This window comes from Camelus bactrianus, chromosome 6 (genome assembly GCF_048773025.1).
Source record: "Camelus bactrianus isolate YW-2024 breed Bactrian camel chromosome 6, ASM4877302v1, whole genome shotgun sequence".
Taxonomy (NCBI): Eukaryota; Metazoa; Chordata; class Mammalia; order Artiodactyla; family Camelidae; genus Camelus; species Camelus bactrianus.
In genome coordinates this window covers 1,363,365-1,380,781 of record NC_133544.1, presented here as the reverse complement: position 1 = coordinate 1,380,781, position 17,417 = coordinate 1,363,365, and the positions used below count along the sequence as shown (strand labels likewise).

At 59.0% G+C, this 17,417-nt stretch overlaps 1 protein-coding gene across 1 annotated transcript; it reads right to left on the bottom strand.

Moving 5' to 3' along the window:
- Positions 1-899: 899 nt before the first annotated feature.
- TMEM179 (transmembrane protein 179) lies at positions 900-13,350 on the bottom strand. The gene is made up of 4 exons (XM_010968836.3): positions 12,880-13,350; positions 6,009-6,146; positions 4,174-4,252; positions 900-2,847 (listed from the first exon to the last, which is right to left on the bottom strand). Exons 1-4 carry the CDS (start codon positions 13,182-13,184, stop codon positions 2,668-2,670), a joined length of 702 nt encoding a protein of 233 aa, XP_010967138.2. The 5' UTR covers positions 13,185-13,350; the 3' UTR covers positions 900-2,667.
- Between the last annotated feature and the right edge of the window lie 4,067 nt (positions 13,351-17,417).

The following is a 17,417-nucleotide window of genomic DNA, read 5'->3' as shown; positions in this document are numbered from 1 at the left end:
TTGTACCCAAAGGGGGGACATGGGGACTGATTTACTGTGGGTAGAGGTGGGGACGCTGGGCAAACCATTGCCTCTGGGCCTCAGGGGCCAGGGCTGCGGTCTCCAGGGTCCCTTCTGACTTCACAATTCGGGGAGCCCAGAGCGGGGAGCCCAGCAAAGACTGAGTCCCAGCACCCCCACTTTTAGGAGCAGAGGCCAAGAGGGACCACGGTGGGGGCTCCCCTGGCCCTCGGGGACCATCATTACCACCCCCTATACATACCAGCCCACCCACCCCAGACCCCGCCTCATTTCACCCCACCCCCCGAAGAGTACGGGCAGGTTTCTGCCCCATAATCCAGATGGGGAAACCAAGGCTCCGAGAGGTCAGGTCATGTGTGTGAGCCCACGGGGGCAGGCGCAGGCCTCAGGCTCAGCCCCCTTCAGCCCTGGGCCGGTCGGGAAAGCCCCCTGGAGGGCGGCTGGCCTCCCCAGTGCCCTGCAGTGAGGGATGCGGCAGCCCCCTCTTGTCAGCCCCCTGCCCTCAGCTAAGGGTGCATTCACTGCAAAGACGTGCTCAGCTCTGGAGGGTCCACGAGGCCATGACCCTTGTTGCTTCTGGAAAAATATTGTTCGAGGCGTACACCACAACCCCAAGAATTCTGAAATTTGTCAACATCCTCACACCCACGAGATCACGCCAGGAAGCAGCCAGGACGGAGCCCACCAGGAAGCGTGCGGATGGGAGGGTACCAGGAGGCCAATCCGAGTTCCTAGAAGTTTCTGCAACTCCAGAAACAAACACAGAAGGCAGTGTTTCAAGTTTTAAATCTCAAGCAATGAAAACAAGGCAAACTGAAGATGCAGAAAAGATGGCCACAGAGAAGCGAGACAGGCCCCACGACGATCAGTTAGAGGTTCAGGTGTTTCTGTTTTTATTTGCACTTTGAGAAAGAGATACATTTAGGTTTAAGGATATTTACTTTCCGCTTAGCCGGAAGCAGAGTGGAAGCAGGACACCTGCTGTCAAACAGCAGTGGGGTGGGGGACGCAAGGCAGCGTCAAAGAGGTCCGGGGGGCCACTCAGGAGCCTGGCGGCAGCCCGCCCTCCCTGTCCAGCCCTGGAGGGCCTCCCCAGCCCACTGCATGGGCGCACAGCTCCTGTCCCAGTAGCCCTCCTGGGGCCAGTTCTGCCTCTCCTGGAAGCCCCCCGGGGTGGGGATGTCTGGGGGTGCCAGGTGCAGCCAGCCTGAGACAGCCCCAGTGTCTGCAACAGCCCCGCCCTGCAGGTGGCCTTGTGGGGAAGTGGACTCAGGTCTCTGCTAGCCTGACCGAGGGGCTGCCCAGACCGACTCTGGGCAATCCACGAATGCCAAGCGCAGACTCAAACCTGCAGCAGACCCTCAGTTCCAGAAGCCCACATCCCATCCCTGCTCCGTCCAGGGCCCAGGTGGCTGCTGCCTGATGGGGGACCAGGCAGACGAGGAGCTCTCAGGGGCGGACAACATCCCCACAGCTGGTGGACTAGGCTGGGCAGGTCTCCTTAGAGCCTCAGCAACTGTCAAAACACCTCCCCCCAGGACCCCGCCCAGAATAGGGCCAGGTCCCGGGACCAGACCTTCAGAGATGCCAGGAACCTCAGCTGCCCTGAACCCAAGCCCCACCCACCCACCCTCCCAAGATGCCAGGCAAGCAGCATCACGACAAGTGATCTGCAGCCTCGCTTCCCGGACGCAGGCTGCCCCCTACCCAGGCATCTCAACCCAGGCCCAGACCGGAGGCCTCTGGAGGCTCCGTGCCCCCACCCCCCTCTCTGGGGGACCAAACTAGTCGCTGGCAGTGAGAGCCATTGATGTGGGGAGCAAACCAGAGCACGAGGGCCAGCCCAGAAAGCCGAAATAGTTGACTGAGCCCCAGGGAGGGTGGGATGGGCTTTTACACCTTGGGCCCCTCCCCCTCCCCCTCTCGCTCCTGGACAGGACACAGGAGACAGTGCGCAGGTGCGGAAGGGGAGGAGGGGGGTCCACAGCCAAGCACGAGTTCCTCACCACTGAGCCCCAGGTTCCCAGTTCCCCTCGCTCGTCCTTCACTGGCCACTGGGGGACAGGGTTGTGCCCTTGGGGCCTCCTGAGATGGGAGGGCAGCCCCTCCTCTGGGGTGCTGGGGGCGCTGGGGGCACCCTGTGGACAAGTTGTGCAGGGAGCTGCCTGATGCACACACCGCATGTCCTGGCCGTTCCGGTCTCCACCCACACGCATACTCCCACACACCTGTGCATGAGCACACCCACGTGCACACTCTCACGTGCACATGCACACACCCACATGCACACACACTCACCCTTCCCATGCAGACCCACGCTCACACGCGTGCTCACGCGTGCACACACCGATCACTATGCACGCACACCACACACATATCCACACCCTCACGTGACCTCACAGGTACAGACATCCGTGGTGGCACCTGCCTCCCCCACCCCCTGAGAGACGATGCCCCCCACACCCAGAGGGCAGCCCTCACCCCTGTCAGCCGCCATGCTCGTGGTAGGGATGGGGTGCCCGGGAGGGCGGGTCACGCAATGCGTACAGGGCTGGGGGGAGACATGCAAGGCAAGGCGGGGCTGGGCAGAGCCCTGGTCCCTGCCCCGGGGCAAGCCGCGGGCCCCCCGGGGCCCGCCCGCCAAGCCTAGATGACAGCGCTCCTCTCATCCTGGAAGGTGGTGCGGGAGGCCGGCCTGGCCAGCAGCAGCTCCTTCTCATGGACCAGGTTGTCCAGCAGGTCCTCCTGGCGGTAGTTGTGGTAGACTTTCAGGAAGGCCAGGACGGTGATGGCCAGCCAGGCCAGCCACGAGGCCCAGAGGCCGAACTGCAGAGGGCAGAGGGCAGAGGGCAGTGTCGGGGGCCGGCCAGACTCAGTGTTCACCGCTCGGCGCACCCCCGCCTGCCCCTCGGGAAAAGGACACGACCCGCTGGGCGAGGGATGAGCTGCTGCATGGACAATGGGGACGTCACCCCGGGTGGGGGCCCGGGAGGAGCTGCGGCCGGCTCAGCGCCACCGAGAGCTTGTTCCCTCCCGAATGGGGCTCCTCCACTCGCTGGAACAAATTGACCTTTATCTGCTGTTTCCAAACAGTTGAAGGGGAAACAATTTAATCAGAATCAGGCTCCAGCCGCAATTAAACTAACTGGTTGGAGGGTATTTGTCATCAGACCCAGCTCGCACCTTCCTTAATCTAATTGGCACAAATTAGGGCTGGAGCATTTCCCACTAAATTTGTGTGAAGCTGTCTCTGGCAGTTTCCGCTCATCTTAGCGAAGAAGTTTTACACCCAGACGACATCCAGCCACCCCCCCCTCCAAGAAGGCTTCTCGTCTTGGAAAGAGTCCCCAGAGCAGCCACTGGCCAGTGCGGGTCCAGAAGTGAACCCGGGTGCTGGCAGGCCCTGCTCGGCGCTGAAAGGACCCACTCCTGCCCGGGCGCCCTGCCGTCAGTGCCATCAGGGTCAGATGTGGATTTCAAGGGACAGGCCCTCTTTGACCACATGTCCTGATACGCCTGTGCTCCAGCAGGTGGGGTCCCCAGAGTTGCCCCGTGGCCTCCTGGGGGGCAGGGCTGAAGGAGGAGGGTCTCCCCCCCAACCCGCAGTGGCTGGGGAGGCCACCAAATGCACAGGCTGGGCCTCCTCCTGGGACACGCTTCATCAGACACCGCTGGGGAGTCGCTGTGAGCCCTCGAGCGTCTGTCTGAGGGCGCACATGGTGCCAGGACCAGAACCCAGACCCCCGGCCCCAGCACTGCAGACCCAGCATGACACCTGGGTTCCTTTCTTGCACCATCAGGCCCAGGGCACTCCCTCACTCCACGGCCTCCTCACTGCTTAGGTCATGCTGTTTGCTCCTCCTAGGACATCCTGCACCCCAACTCTCCCCACCCTCCTGCAACAACCCCTCTCAGTCTCCAAGATCCAGCCCTCCTCCGGGAAGCCTGCCTGACTGCTCCCCCAGCATAGCGCTCACTCAGCTGCACCTCCTCAGCCTGGCACCATCCTTAACTACAATCTGTTTCCTCCCCCGATGGGGGTTTGGGGCTGGGCTGTGCACACAGTTTATGTTCAGCAGTGAATGGCCCCCTCCCCAACAATACCTCTCTCTCCCACCAGGGCGGCCCCACCCACCTGGAAGCCCCACCCACCTGGGCAACGGCAAACTGGTCATAGAAGGCAGAGTTGTCCACGTTCAGCTCCAAGTCGATGTCCTGGAGCTCTTCGCAGCTGAAACGGCAAGTCGCGGGGGTGGGAATTGACTGCGGGCCACAAAGCATGGGGAGCAGTGGAGCATCACCCACTAATGGTGAGGGGCTGTCCCCAAGGTGGGGCAAACAGGGAGACTCAATGCCCTCTCCGTGGAGCCAGGAACCTGCAAACGCAGCCCCCATCTGGCCTTGGACCACAGGGGACACCAGCGCCAGCCTCCGCTCTCCTGGAGACTCTGGCCCTGGCCCCACTGCCCCACAGCACTGCAGAGTCAGGGGCTTCCAAAGCAGGGGTGAGGGGTGCTACTCTAGCTCCCGGGTCCCCAGACTGAGCTGCACAGTGGCCAACGGGAGCCCTGTGGGCACCCATGGGGGCAGCACCCCCCCGACCTGCTCGCCCTTCACCTCCTGGGGCTGGAAGCACAGGCCAACAGAACCAGTGGGGACAAGCAGGGCAAACCACAAGACCCTAGTGACCTCCATAGACCCCCTGTCCCTGAGCAGGCCAGGTCGGGCTGGGCCGCAGAAGCCTGGAATGAATGAGGCCTGGGCTTAGGGGCCTGTAGCATTGCGAGATGTCAGGACACATTAACGGGAGCATGATGCCCAGAGAGAGGGAGGCCAGAGGCCCAGGCACGCTCTGGAAGGGGCAGCAGGATGGGGCTGAAGGGCTGGAAATGGTGTTTGTGACAGTGAAGAAACTCGTGGCATCTTTCTGGAGAAGCCCGTGGCCACACCCAGGGGCCTGCCCACGCTCTGAGGGCCCTCAGGGCTGAGGGAGCAGGTGGCTGGGGCCCAGCTGGGAGGGCTCAGCTCCACATGGGCGAGACCCTGCCCCACAGAGGGGCTGCCTTGGGTGCGGACCCCGAAGCAGCTACCCACCCAGGGTGCTCAAAGGTCCCTCTGTTGTGTGCCCCAGGCTTCCGCAGAGGCCCCTCGGGGGCCCCCGGGGTGGACATGCAGGATAAGCGGGTATGGTCCCCCCAACCCCCACCCATTTTGGCTCTTTTGTCCATTTTATTCGTTGAGGTTCCAGGTCTGCTTTTGCTTAAGGAAAGAATCTGGAGCCTCTGGAAGAGGTGACCCCAGGGTCCCTGCCTTTCCAGGGGCCTGGCCTGGGGCACTGGACGATGCCTCTTAGGGCTGGGCAGTGGAGAGCCCTACGCTGGGGACCAGGCAGTCCCTGGGCTCCACCTCGGGCCACCCCCAAGCCAGAGATGGCCCCTCTCAGGGCCCAGCGCAGTCGTCCTGGCTCCAGAGGCCTCTGTCCTCAACCCCCTCTGACCAGAAGCTTCTGCTCCTGTCCCTTCCTTCACCACCCCTGTCACCTCCACCCCCATCTTCCAAGCCCTCAGGGACCAAAGCCCCCAGTTACCGCCCCCGGGCCCAGGCCTCTTCCTCCTACAGCAGTGCAGAGTCGGGTCTCCAGGGCCGTCCACTGCGTGGCCACGTGTAAACTTCTGGGACCTGGCATCCACTCACGTGCCAGCAATGTTGGGGCCGCTGGAATCTCTGACCTCCTGGGCCTCCATCCCTCACCCTGGATCCACCCCCAGGGCTCTTGAGGGCCCTGCTTCTGTGTGAGGCTCAGGGTCCCTGAACTGGGAAGGGGGTCAAGGGGGAGGGCCCCAGGGAAGGGCTGGCCAGGTGTGCACAGGTGGGGCACAGGTGGGGACACAAGTGGGATGAGTGAAGCTGTGGGCTCAGTGGGGGGGCAGGCAGGTTCATGCAGGAAGACATCGTCCAGGAAGTGGTGGGCAGGGCCCAGGGCACACCTGTGGGGCACGGTGCCCTTCTCCGTGATGGCGTCGCACCACATGGTAAAGCCCACGCTCACGATGGTGCTGGCGATGAAGACAAGGAAGACCACGAAGGCGCTGACCAGCAGGTTCAGGAAGGCGTAGAGGAAGGAGCTGCAGTGAAGGCGGGGGTAGGGGAGGACACTGAGCGCCACACCAGATCCACCACGCCCCTGCAGGACCAGGACCCTCAGGTTTCCAGCAGGGGTCTGGGCCCCTGGTGAAGGGGCGAGGCCACCAGGGGCCACTTCCCCTCCTGCAGCTTCCCCTGCCCCTGCAGTCCCCTGTGCTGGCTCGGGCCCCCCACCCCATCCTCCCCAAGCCTGGGGGCAGGAGCGCTGTCAGCATCCTACAGGGGAGGTGGGGCCACTGTTCAAACCCAAGGCCACTCGGTTCCAAAGACTGGGATCCAGCACACGTGCTGAAAAGGCCAGACAGCTTTTCAAGGTGGACCCCCCTGGCAGTCATCCTTCACGGCCATGTGGCCACTCGGTCATCAACGCAGTGGGCCTGGACCTGCACTGGGGCTGTGTGACCCTGCTCTGATTTCTCCACTGAAGCCTGAAAGGCCAAGGAGTGACCAGGGCGGGTGCATGGGGGACCCAGGAGGCTGGGTCGCAAGGGCAGACCTAGCTTGGGGCCAGCCAGGGCCTCTCTGGGGTCCACACAGGAATGACCCCCACTGGGGTGCTTTCAGAGGGCAATGTGTGCTCTCTGACAGCACGAGGAAGGATACACGTGGCCAGACACTCACCCACCCCACCAGACTCTCCTGCCTGCCTGCAAGCATCCACTACCCCGCCATCTCTGAATCTCCCCTCAGATTCAGAGTCCTATGTGAGAGCAGGTGGCTGAGCTGAGGCTGGGGTGGGGACACAGGACTGTCCCACGGGATGCGGGCCAGAGGGGAACCCCGTCAGGTGGGACGGCAGCCCAGGCCCTCCTCGAACCTGCCAGCAGATTTGATGTGAGCATCAGTGCTTTCAGTTTGTCAAGTCTGAGGGAGCTGATCGACCAAATCTGGCTTCACGGTGAACATTTACTAAAGAAGGTGTCAGCTGGAATCTCAGCCAGGAAAACATCCAGGTCACTGTCACTGGACGTGGTAACCACAGGCCGAGGCCAAGCCAGGATGCGTGCATTTCTCCTGCCTCCGATCTCCTTCTCTGGTTTATCCACCACTGGACAGGCACCTTTGAGCATCCACCCACCCACCCATGCTGGGGCCCGAGGACAAAGAAACAAGGACACCAGCCCAGGAGGTGCCTCAGCCGATGGGCGGAGGATAAACCGAGGTCACCAGTGCCCAACTCGCAGCACGAGTGGTGGCAGGAACCGTCTGTGTCTCTGGGGAAAGATCCCACAGGCCTGTCGTCAGCACAAGCTCGCCTGCACTCACGGGGCACCCGTGGTCCTCGCCCAGCTCCGTGTCAAGGTTGTGGGTTTACTGTGCTTGAGTCTGGGCGCTGCCCACGCCCTGTGGTGGTTCATCGTGTGAGGGAGGGCGTTCCTGCTGCCGGAACCAGATCACGGGGGCTGCTGTCTCCCTCCCATCCTCCGCCGGGGGAGCCAGCCTGAGTCACAACAGCAATGACCTCTCTCCCTGGATCCTGGCTGAGTTCAGGCAACGGGGTCCCGGTGGGGACAGGAGGGTGGGAAGAGAGGGAGTGAGTTCACCCCCACCCTCCAGGGGGCTGCGTGGGCCAGCTGTGTCCCTCCACCAAAGGTCCACATTCCCCTCTAGGTGGCCTCTTCCTCATAACCCTCCCTGCCCGGTCCCTCAGCCCACACCTGGCCCCGCTCTGGCCCTCTGGCTGTCCTCGCTTGGGCGGCCATCCTTCTCCGGCCAGGACCCTGACAGACACAGTTCTGAACTACAGAACATCCGTCCCTGGGCCCTTGAAGCAGCGGTCAGGGGTCGATAGTTATAAAGAGGGGTTCGTTACAGCCCCCCAGAAGCCGTAACCAGGCGCAGCTGGGTGTCACACCCCCCCAGCCCCTCTGCCAGTTGCGTGACCTTTACTCTGGGGCCCTTGATTTCTTCCTCTAGAGGACAATTGGATAATGAGGGCCCTCCACCCCGAGTCACAGTGGGAACTGGGAGCCGGTGTGGGCGGAGGGCGGGGGGGCTGCCGGGCTGCTCACGAGCCCCCACTCCGCCCCAGGAGGGACGAGGCCCGCTGCCCAGGCCCGCACAGGCCTGCTGCTCTCTGAGCCTCACACCAGATGTGCTCGAGCCCTGGGGCTGGAGCCGGGGTCCTGTGGGAGCCGGGGATGTGGGAGGGGGTTGGAGGGGCTGCTGAGTCACCTCAGGAACCAGACTTGCAGGCTGGATTGGCGCCAGCTGTGCCCCCTGTGGGGCAGTGTGAGGCCCAGCGGGGCTCAGGGATGCGGGAAGGCCCAGTCCCCCGGAGCCCCATTTCCTGGGAGCTGGTGTCCCGAGGATACAGAGGTTACCCAGAGCCTACACCCCGACACCTCCAGTCAGAGAGCACGGCGGTCCTTGGGAGTCGGACGGAGTGGGAGAGACTAGCTTCCACAGACAGAGCAAAGAAGCAGGTGGCTCTTGGCACAGAAGTTCAGCCGGTTCCCTGGGTGCCCTCCAGCTGCTGGCAGCCCTCTGCCGTTCCCTCAAGCATCCCATCCCCGGCAGGCCTCCTGGGGGAGGGATGGTCAGGGAGCAGAGAGCAGTGGGCGGGCCACCCACCCTGGGCCAGGTCCTGCTCCCTCTTCTGGGGGAGGGGCTGCAGCTGTCACATTCTGTCCCGAATTCCAGAGGTGCACGCAGGACTCCTCATTCCCTACGTGGATGGAAGCTCCCTCAGGGTACCCCAGCACGGAAGGCCTGGGTCACAGTGGGCCTGCTGCAGAGCTGCTCCTGCCCATCTCCAGAGAAGGTTTGCAACACAGCCTCTGAGAGCTGGAAACCCCAGACAGTCCTGCCGCATGCCTATTAAATGGGCACAATTTGTGGGTCTCTATCCCACGAGATGGGGAGGGGCACCGTCCTTGGGTCACCAGCATCTCACAGCCTCCTCCTCATCTCGTTGGTTTCTGGTCAGTTTCCTGGGCATCTGCTTGGGCTTTGCAGAGTTTTGAAGAATCGGGTGTGTGCAGAGCCTCATTTGGCCCCGGCCCTCCAGAGTTCACTACACCACTTCCGTTCCCTCCCTCCCAGAGGACAGGCCAGGGCAGCCGTCAGGAATGGGAGCCCGGCACACACAGGGTTAACTCCATCTTCCTCCTGTCACTTCTCAGGGTGCCCTGCCTGGATGTGCCGTCTCCATGGCGACAGGGATCCTGGGAAGCCCTGGGAGCGATTTGCAGGCAGAGGGACACGTGTTGGCAGGCAGATGGGTTGTTTTAACCCAGTGCTCCCCAGCCATCAATCACAAACCACTGCCACCTGGACAGCCAAGCTGCCCCAGGCCCCCAGGTCCCCAGGCCCCCATCCCTGAGACTCCCCCTCATTTCTCCATGGCCAGAAACGGCCAGCACCCCAGGAAGCCACAGGTGCCACTGACTCTCCAGTCAGCAACCAGGATGATGTCCCCCCTGGGCGAAAAGCCCTTCACACCGCATGGCACAAGCCATCGGGGTCCCCACTCTGCTCAGGGACACACCCTGCACAAGGAGGGAGCTGGCACCATGGACAGTGCCTGACACATGAGCTCGAGACTCAGCCCTGAGGAAGAGTAGGGCTCCACCCGTGGTCTCAGTGAGGGTCCCAGATGGGCTCTGAAGTTAGTTGCACACAGGCAGGGCCCGCTAAAAACCCAAGTCTGACAAGGGCAGTGATGTCTTCCGTGGGTTGAGCATCCAGTGGCCCTCAGTGGCCCTGAGAGCCCTTTCCATCACACGGGCTCTCTCTGCTGGCCCTCCCCAGCCTCCTGCTGTCCCGAGTCCCCTCACTGACCTGGCGCCTGCCTGCCTGCCTGGTCTATACAGCTTGACCAACAATAGGACGGGAATTGGCTGCCCTCAGCTGATCATCCTGCTGGTGGCTGGCTGACATCGCAAGCCCGGAGGGCTGACCCCTCGGCCAGACAGTGAATCTGCAAAGCACCAGGAGAGGCTCTGTGAAGCAGGATGCAGGAATCTTTCTGTCAGTCATTCAACAATCGCTAATTTGGTGACTCCTGGGCACCATGCCCTGTCCATGCCTTGAGCATAAAGGGTGAATAAGGAGTACATCCACCCAGGTCCCCGCAGATGGATAGCCACAAGGGGATGACCTGATCCTACCACCAGAACTAAGATGAAGGGATGACACTTTGAACAGATGTCATCACAGCTGATTGACTTCCAACTGGATTGTGTGGTGGACAAGGTGGGGGGCAGGCAGCTGCACCACCACGTGGTCCTGGCCAGTAATTCTGATGGCCAAGAAGGACATTCAGCAGCAGATGTCCCTGGGGAGGAGAAGGCTGGCCCCATGTTGGCTGCCATGATGGAAGCTGGACAGCAGCCATCAGTGGTGGGACATGTGAGCCCCTGGTATGGATGCAGAAGGACAGAAGACCAGAAAGTTTCTCCCAACAAGGGAATGGGCACAGGAGGCACAAACACTCCCAAGCCTCAGCTTTCTATCTGTGAAATGGAGATGGGGATGGTTTCACAGAGCTGATGGGCAGCTCCGGTGAGATGAAAAGACAGAAGCTGTCCCTAGGTCTGCTGCCCAATTTGTGTGAAATGGACAGCCCTGTGTGTCCAGGACTCCTTTCCTGAAGGCTCTGGGACTCTTAGCTCCCCCTGGCCTGCTCCCAGCCTCTGGTGGCCTCTCTGAAATCTCACATTGCTCACAACCACAAGGGCTGGGCCTCACCTAGAGAGCTGCTTCTGCGTCCTTGCCAGGTATGCTAGGTAGACACTGAATGCCTTGAGGCCACTTGTCTTGTAGGAACAAGCTGGCATGGTGGACATGAGCTGATGGCCAAACCATGGCCCCCACAAGGCCTGTGCCCACCCCCCTCAGCTTCCCAGACTGCAGGGCTGTCATCGCACCCCACCTGCTGGCTGTCCCTCCTCTCCCTCAGACCCTGCCTGGTAATCAGAGATGCTTCTCCAGGCCCGATCTGTGCTGCAGACACTGTCTGGGTAACGCCTGGGCTTGGCAATATGGGTGCCGATGACGGTCCCGCAGGACACCAGCCATCGGGCTCACCCCGGGCAGACCTCCTGCTCCATAGCACCTGAGGCCTCCCTGGGCTGACACGTGGCTTCTGCAGACCCCTAGTCTGGAACCTCAGTGCAGTGGGTTGAATTGCACCCACCAAGTCTTCACCCCCATTCTTATACTAACCTGGGAATGAGAACTTACTTGGAATAGGGTCTTTGCAGGTGTCATTAAGCTACAGACCTCAGGACGAGGTCACCCAGGATTTAGGGTGAGCCCGAAATCTAGTGACTGGTGTCCTTATGAGAAGAAAAGGAAGGACAGAGGAGAGGCCATGTGAAGACAGAGACAGAGATCGGAGTGATAAAGGCCCCAGCCGAGGAGCAAGGGCTGCAGGCAGCCACCGGAGGTTAGGAAGATGCCTGGAAAGGATTTTCCCTCCAGAGAGAACCAGTCCTGCCCACACCTTGACTTTGGACTTCTGGCCTCAGAACTGCGAGAGAATACATTGCTTTAAGCCGCCAGCTTGCGGCACTGTGTTACAGGAGCCCAAGAAGCCTGTCCGTGTGGGTTGCTGGGGCTTCGCCCCTCCTCGCGGGGTCTGCCCCAGGCCCCCTACCCCACACAGCCTTGGCTGTGCCTCTCCTCTTCATTCTGCAGCTCCCTTCCTCTCTCCAGCCCCTCTTTCCACTGGGCCAGAGCCAAGCTGAGAGCTCTCAGGAGGCCCCGCCTCCCCACACCCTCGGAGCCCTCCTGCCTCCCTAAAAGGAGGGGAAAGCCACTAAAGACTGCCAATAGCTGATGGATGGGGGTGAGAGTGGGGCTGAGTTTGGGAGAAGGCCTGGACTTCCCATGTGGATGTGAGGGCAGGTGACAGGCAAGAATAGCCTCCCAGGACCTCTGCAGGAGCCTTGGCTGCCGCAGGATACAGCGACCCACTGCCCGGGCATGGGTGGGGCCACAGAGGGTCCCACGGGGGTGGAGGCCCATGGAGCGCTACTGGCTGAGGACCCCGCCTCAGGGAACCACATCCCACTCTCTCACGAACTAGTGCCAGGCGAGGAAAAGGTGACGAGGAAAATGGAGGCCAGGAGGAAAGGGGGCTTGTGAGGAAAGGACAGGACAGGACTTCACACACCTGCTGCTCCCTGTCCTGCATCCCCCACAGGTGTGAGAGCTAGAGGTGGGCCTCGAGGGGCTTCCCTCTGGCTTTCCTCTGGCTTTCCTCCTCCGTCACCCTTCCCAGGACGATGGGGATGAGGGGAGGATTCCCAGGAAGCGTGGTAGCCACCTGCCTGCCTGGTCTCTCCCTATCCAGCGCAGGTGGGAGCAGGCCCCAACCCGGGTGGGAGCTGTCCGCGGTGCTGACGGGTGTGGGCCCGGCGGAGCCAGCCAGGGAGGTCCGAGTGGGCTCCGGGGTGACGGTGCAAAATTTGCACCGGAGGCGTGTATGGTGATGAGCACTTGGGGAGGGAAGCACTGGCCCTGCACGGAGAACGGGTGATCGTCATTGTCCCTGGGTTCTGCATGTAGACAAAGGGCAGTTTGCGTGAAAGTGGTGAGGGTCCAAAGTTGCTATTTTCTGGCCTCTGAGAACCCGGGAAGGTGGAAGGACTCACACTCCTCCTTGGGGGAGGAGAGTCTGGGGGCGCTGTGGGCACAGAATGGGCGCCGTGTCCGAGGCGAGGGCTGCGTCTGTTGGAGCAGGGCGGCCGCGAGGCCCCCACTTACCCCTCGTGTCCTTTGCAGAGGAAGAAGAGCGTGCGCCAGGCGTGCGCGGCGGCGAGCAGCAGCGAGAGGAGGCTGGCGAGCAGGCTGAAGCGGCAGGCGGCCGGCGGGCCCCACTCCTGCACCGTGAAGCGCTCGCGCTCCTGCACCGTCAGGTTGGCGCTCAGCCACATGCCCTCGGTGAAGAGCAGGCAGCGGCCGCGGAAGTCGTGGCCGTTCTCGGACAGCGGCACCACCACCACGAAGCTGAACAGGAAGGCCAAGAAGTAGCAGACGCACTGAGCGAAGAGGAAATTGTTGAGCGCCATGGCCGGGACAAGCGGGCCGAGGATGCAGCCGGAGGAGGCCGCAGGGCCGATCTGGCGACACGGGGCGAGGGGCGCGGCCCGGGAGCAGAGGCCGCGGGTGTCTCCCCGCTCCGCGCGCAGGCCAGGCCGGAGCCGCGCGGGAGGCTGCGCAGTGGCGGCGCCGGCGGGTCCTGCGCACCCCGCCCGGGACGCGTGCGCATCGGCCAAGCGCGGGCCGCCCCTAGGGTCAGCACCACGGACAGCTACCGGCGGGCGGGGGAAGGGGGCAAAGGACAGTGGGTGGTGCGGGCCACGCCAGAGACAGGGTGCGCCGTGCAGAAGCAGAATTTCCGGAAACCAAGAGAGGGACGGGGAATATTGCTGCATCAGCTCATCCAGCCTCGACTCTGTGCCATTAACGGTACCAGTGTCGGCCTGGCTTAGGATGGTTCCCGTGTCCCCGGGTCTCCCAATAGCGCTAAGGAAAGGAGTCTAGGAGAGAGATGTCCAGAGGGACGTCTCCAAGATGCCCACAGTGAGAGGTGGGAGTGAGGTCTTCAGTCCAGGCTGGAACGATTCTTTCTCAGGGTTCCCGGAGCGTGTGAAGTATGAGGGGAAAGGGACAAAGAGGCGAGGAGTGCGAGTGGATGAAAATGGCACAGAGGTCATCCACAGGGAGATGGGGGTGGTGAACTGGGTGCCTGGAGGAGGGAGTGGGTCTGGGAGGTATCTGTGCTTCTCCAGCACAGCGTCCTGAAAAGGGGCCTCTGTTACAATGCCTGACACGACCAGGGCCCTGAGCTGATATTTGTAAGATAAACAGTGGTGCCCCGGGCACCTCATTAAGACAGCCTTTGCTGAGGTGGAATCTACCGATGCATTAATTAATAGAATGAATGCCTTTTCTAGTTCCCTTTAAGGCTAAGCCACGTTTAGTCCAATTCCCAGAATGAGGAAGCCTCCTCAAAGAAACTGCCGAGCGGTGTAAAATCACATCAGCATCTTTGTTGCAAGCACTAAAAAATCTTTTTGTTTTATTGCCAAAGTAGTATATGCTCATTCTTTTAAAGTCAAGTCATACAGATCGCATAAAATAAAAGGACAACTCCTTCCCATTCCCCCTTTCTGCTGAGCATGTGAGCACACACACCCCAACGTACACAAACGCTTCACCCTGTGCATACCATTCTGCAGGCTGGCTCTTTGTCTCAGCAATACATCACAGACATTACTCCCTGCCTGCACACAGAGACCCACTTCATTCTTCTTAATAACTGCAGAACACTCCATAACAATGACGAGTCCACAATTTGCATAACTACCCCTCTTTCGGTGGCTGATTAATGTCTTCCATTTTTGCTATTTCAAATACTGTTGAGAACTGCCTGGCACATATATGCTTGTGCACTTGGACAAGTATTTCTTAGAAGAGGAATTGCTGGGTCATGAGGTATGCACATTTTAAGGGTTGGCAAAAATTGCCAAACTGGCCTCTTAAAATGTTGTACAAATTTATCTTCATAGCCATGTTTCAGACACCCTCTCCAAAAGTGAGAAAATCAATTGTCTTAAAATTCTATCCATCTTACATGGTACACATTGATGTGTAAACTTGGGTTTCTCTTATCGTTTTTTCCTATGCTAGTTACCATTTGTGATTTGTCTTCTGTGAATTGCACGTTCATTTTGCATTCACTTTAAAGCATACACTGAAGACCAGCCATAGGTCTGTGACAGCAAGCCTTCTCTTGCAGAATACATGTAGGCTTTCTGCTACTGTTGAGTTCCCCAATTCAACCAAAAGGAGCCTGCTCAGGAAATTCAGAGCCTCTCAATTTGAACAAGAGTGGAAATCTCACCCATCCATTACCCAGTGAACTGACTAATTTGAACACATCTGGGGGTCTTACACTTGAAGGGTTTGACCAAAACAAAAGAGACTATGACAGCTGAGAGGCAAGTGACCCAATGGGAAAACTACAGAAGAATTTGGAAAGGTTATTAAATATCTACCAATTTTAAAAGCACAAAAACTCCAGCATTTTTAGAGATGAGTTCTATTTAACTTTCAAAAGTCATGGAATTCCCTTGTGATTAAAATAATTTCAATCTATAGAAGATATGGAAAACTCCAAAATTCATTTTTTAAAAGTCAGCATTACACTAACGTTAAAACCCTTTTAGAATAATGAAGGAAAGAAACAACAAAAAATTTCATTTACAAATATTGACATAAAATTTTCAAAGAAAATACTGACATACTGAATACAGCCCAATGTAATAAGAAAATATGAACAAACAGAATTTATTAGAAATGGAAGAACAGCTTAGCTCTAAGAAATCTGTCAGTAATTTATTACATCAACAAATAATGGAGAAAAAAACAAAATTTTTGTCAAGAGATACCTAAAAGATATTCAAACATGGAATATGCATTCCTTTTTTTTAAGTCTATGTAGAATAAGAAGAAAACTACCTAAATATGATTTTTTAAGTTGCTTTCCTTAAAATAACATTAAAAACCTGCACTTGCTCAAATCAGAAGCAAGGTGGGGAGTCTCACTCCCACGATGGCTATTCACAGTCTGTCTGGCAGTTCTGCCTAATGAGACAAGTCAAGAAAACAAAGTAAGCAGCATATCCTGGAAACAAAGAGGCAAAATTTCACTTATTGGAGGACGATTACATACCCAGAATACTCAAGAGACTCTATTTAAGAACTACTAGAATTCACAAGAGGATTTTGTAAGATGACTGGACACAAGACAAGTATACAAAACGCAACAGCTGCTCTCTAAACCAGCGTGGTGGGTCCAAGTCCCTGGGAAACAGTCTCTGGGGCACTGGAACTTATGTGTGGCAGTGCCCGTAGAGGAGCAAGGCCACAGAAGTGAGCAGGGGTGGCTGGATTGGATGCAGCTCCAAGGGGGGCTCAGCCAGTCTCAAACTCTGAGGTCAGATGCTCCCGGGGAGATGCCCCAAGCTGAGACACCATCACACCTTGGCTCGCCCAGACCCACGTGCTGCATATAGACCCAGAGCTTCCTTAAAGCTCTGCGCATCGGAGAATTTTCCCCTCACCCCGCCTCCAGGGCAGACTTGGAGGTGATTCTCTAATCTGTCCCACAAACCCGCCTCTTGTAAGTGTTCCCAGGTGGATGCCAACAGACCTGCCCAAGCAGCTCAGCTGTGACTTTCACTGTGACTGTTCCTGATTTAGAGGCACCGTTTCCATGCTTGGTGGACTGCCGCTGGGGGGGCGTGACTTTATTATGTCGTGGGTCAGATAGAATCCAGGTCATGCTGGTCAGTCCCGCCTGTGTGGTCAATTGATGCCCCATGGTTAGCCCTCTGTCTCCACCAGGGCCCAGTAGCAAGTCAGGGGCTGCTGCACGAATGGTATTGATTCTTCTGCTGGTGGCCAGCCCTCGCTCCAGAACCTTAGGGTCTATGCCAGGATGATCCTGTTGGGGCTTGTAACGCCACATGGCTTCTTTTCCCACCATAAATACCTCTAACACCATTGACGTAAGACCTGCCCGTTTGCATGGCCCAAGCCCAAGGGCTGCCTCTTCCCCAACTGAGAATGTCTGCAGGGCCTTTCCTGCTCTGGACCCAATCAGAGCTGGCAGCCTCCCACGTCACTCAGCAAATGAGTCCAAGCAGGACCCCCAGATGTGGAATGTGTGATCTTCAGAACCCTAAGAGGCCTCCACATGATGTCCTCCCTCCCTCTGAGTGGTGGCTCTTTGCTTCATGGAGGATGCCCCCATGTGCCAAGACCACTAGACCCTTAAAAGGGTGCTGATGTGGAGGGCTCCTGAGTCTTGCCGGGCTCAGGCGTCTTCATGAGGCCTCCAACATCCTTGCCATTCTTTGTTCCTTCAGGCCAGACACAGTAGACCATGCGGGACTGCGACATCTGTAAGATGGTCCAGTCCCTTTGCACAAGATCACAGAAGACAGGAGAGAACACAGCCCTGGGGCAGGACGGTAGATGAAGACGGCAGACCCTCCCACGGGAATGCAAACGGTCTCGGGGGTGGGGGATGGATGGAAAGGAACATAGTCCCTAGACCGGCAGCCGGATGCCTTGTGCTGGGGGGCACGTTATCCTGCTCTGGCAGAGACAGCACATCCAAACAGAGGCTCTGGTTACTGGTCCCATCAGTAGTGGGGGGGGGGGCCTCCCCAGAGGGCAGGCGTTCTTTTGGAAGGCAGGGACCCCTGCATCATCAAGCAAGGTGTTAGGGG